The 1,434-nt window shown below is 55.4% G+C and overlaps 1 protein-coding gene across 1 annotated transcript; it reads right to left on the bottom strand.

Moving 5' to 3' along the window:
- Positions 1-246: 246 nt before the first annotated feature.
- LOC119376783 (akirin-2) lies at positions 247-1,187 on the bottom strand. The gene has a single exon (XM_037646495.1). It carries the CDS (start codon positions 908-910, stop codon positions 398-400), a length of 513 nt encoding a protein of 170 aa, XP_037502423.1. The 5' UTR covers positions 911-1,187; the 3' UTR covers positions 247-397.
- Between the last annotated feature and the right edge of the window lie 247 nt (positions 1,188-1,434).

Genomic DNA, 1,434 nt, shown 5'->3' with positions numbered 1-1,434 from the left:
GCGGCAAGCCCACAAGCCCATTGAACAAACAAAGGGTGGCTTTGAGCACTGCTTTTAATGACAACAGCGTGCAAAAGGAAGGTACAGCACAAGTCACGTAGGCAAAGCTGACGTCAAAGTGACATGGGAGTCGAGTAAAATGCAAAACTTTACAGCATTAATGCGCTACAGCACGCTTGCCCTGTCCCATGTTCGACAGACATAGAGAACGCGCTGCTGTCCCTTTGGTTTTTTTTTTTTCAGACACCGAAGTGACGATGAACCGCTTGCTCAGCGTAGACCGCCGTTGCCTCGGTTGCCGAGGCCAAAGAAGCAAGTTTCTCCACGCCCCACATAACGTCGCTGCCGTTTGATCCATCTTACGCCATGGTGCCGGTCGACTCGCTAGGACAAGTAGCTAGGCGTAACACTGTCGTAGCGCTCTGAATCTGGTAGTGCGTAAACTTGACAAAAGCGTGTACTGTTCGGCCAGCTTGGCGGACAGCACGCTATCGTATACCTCGCGTAGCTGCTTCTCTCGTTCGCCTACCATGCGCTCGACGATCAGGCCCACCTGGCGGAACGTGAAGATAGGCTGGTCAGCCTTTGCACCCTGCGGCGGCCACGTATCGAGCACGGCCGGACAGGCGTAGTCTGGCGATCCTTCCTGGAAGCACAGCTGCCTGCGTCGCTGAAGACGCAACATCTCATCGTGGACGTTGGCCTCGATCTCTTCGGACGTCATCTTCGGCGTCGCGTCGACGAATGGTGAAGAGCGTACCTGGTGCGGCCTGGCTTGGAGGGCATGGCGTGGCGTATGTGGCGTAGTGACTGACGACGTCGACAGGCAGAACCTTCGTCGCTTTGCTGAGTTTCCGTTGGGGCTCAGCGGGTCGCAGCTGCTCGATCTCTTCAGCGTAGCGCACGCCATCTTCGTGGTAGCTTCTTACGGTTCGCGGCTTGCGAGGCGGCGGCTCTTCCTGCGAGCGATGCCGCTCGAACTCCACTCCGCAGCAGCCAGCTGAGGATCGCTCACCAGGCGCAGTCTCTGCCCGAGAAGACCGCCAGACGCGCACGTACGTCAGCGGGGATTTAGAACGCCAGCGCCTCGCGCACCTCAGTGCGCAATGATGGTGGCGATGCTAATGATGTTCTACAACATGGCACGTCATCACACCGCGGTACGGCTTCTTCTCCGTCGTCTTCAAGGCGTGAACAGTATATCGAAAATCCGATGGATTGATTCAAATCAACGAGTTTTTACGTACCACGACGCAGCACACGGCATTACGCGTTCGTTTCTTGGCTTATTCCTTCAGCGCTTCAACAACAAAAATATTTTACTGCCCTACTCTCTTCTATCTTTCCCTCGTATGCACCGACGCCCTGCGCCGCGCCCTCTTTAAGAATTGCCGAAATAAGGGTCTTTCTTAAAGCCACTATCGAAAAGCTGTG

Source organism: Rhipicephalus sanguineus, unplaced genomic scaffold (assembly GCF_013339695.2).
Source record: "Rhipicephalus sanguineus isolate Rsan-2018 unplaced genomic scaffold, BIME_Rsan_1.4 Seq2242, whole genome shotgun sequence".
In the NCBI taxonomy this organism is placed as follows: domain Eukaryota; kingdom Metazoa; phylum Arthropoda; class Arachnida; order Ixodida; family Ixodidae; genus Rhipicephalus; species Rhipicephalus sanguineus.
This window is presented reverse-complemented; position numbering and strand designations above follow the sequence as displayed.

What these genes read in the sequence shown, in the direction of transcription:
- LOC119376783 (XM_037646495.1), bottom strand. Translation starts at nt 910, where the DNA reads ATGGCGTGCGCTACGCTGAAGAGATCGAGCAGCTGCGACCCGCTGAGC.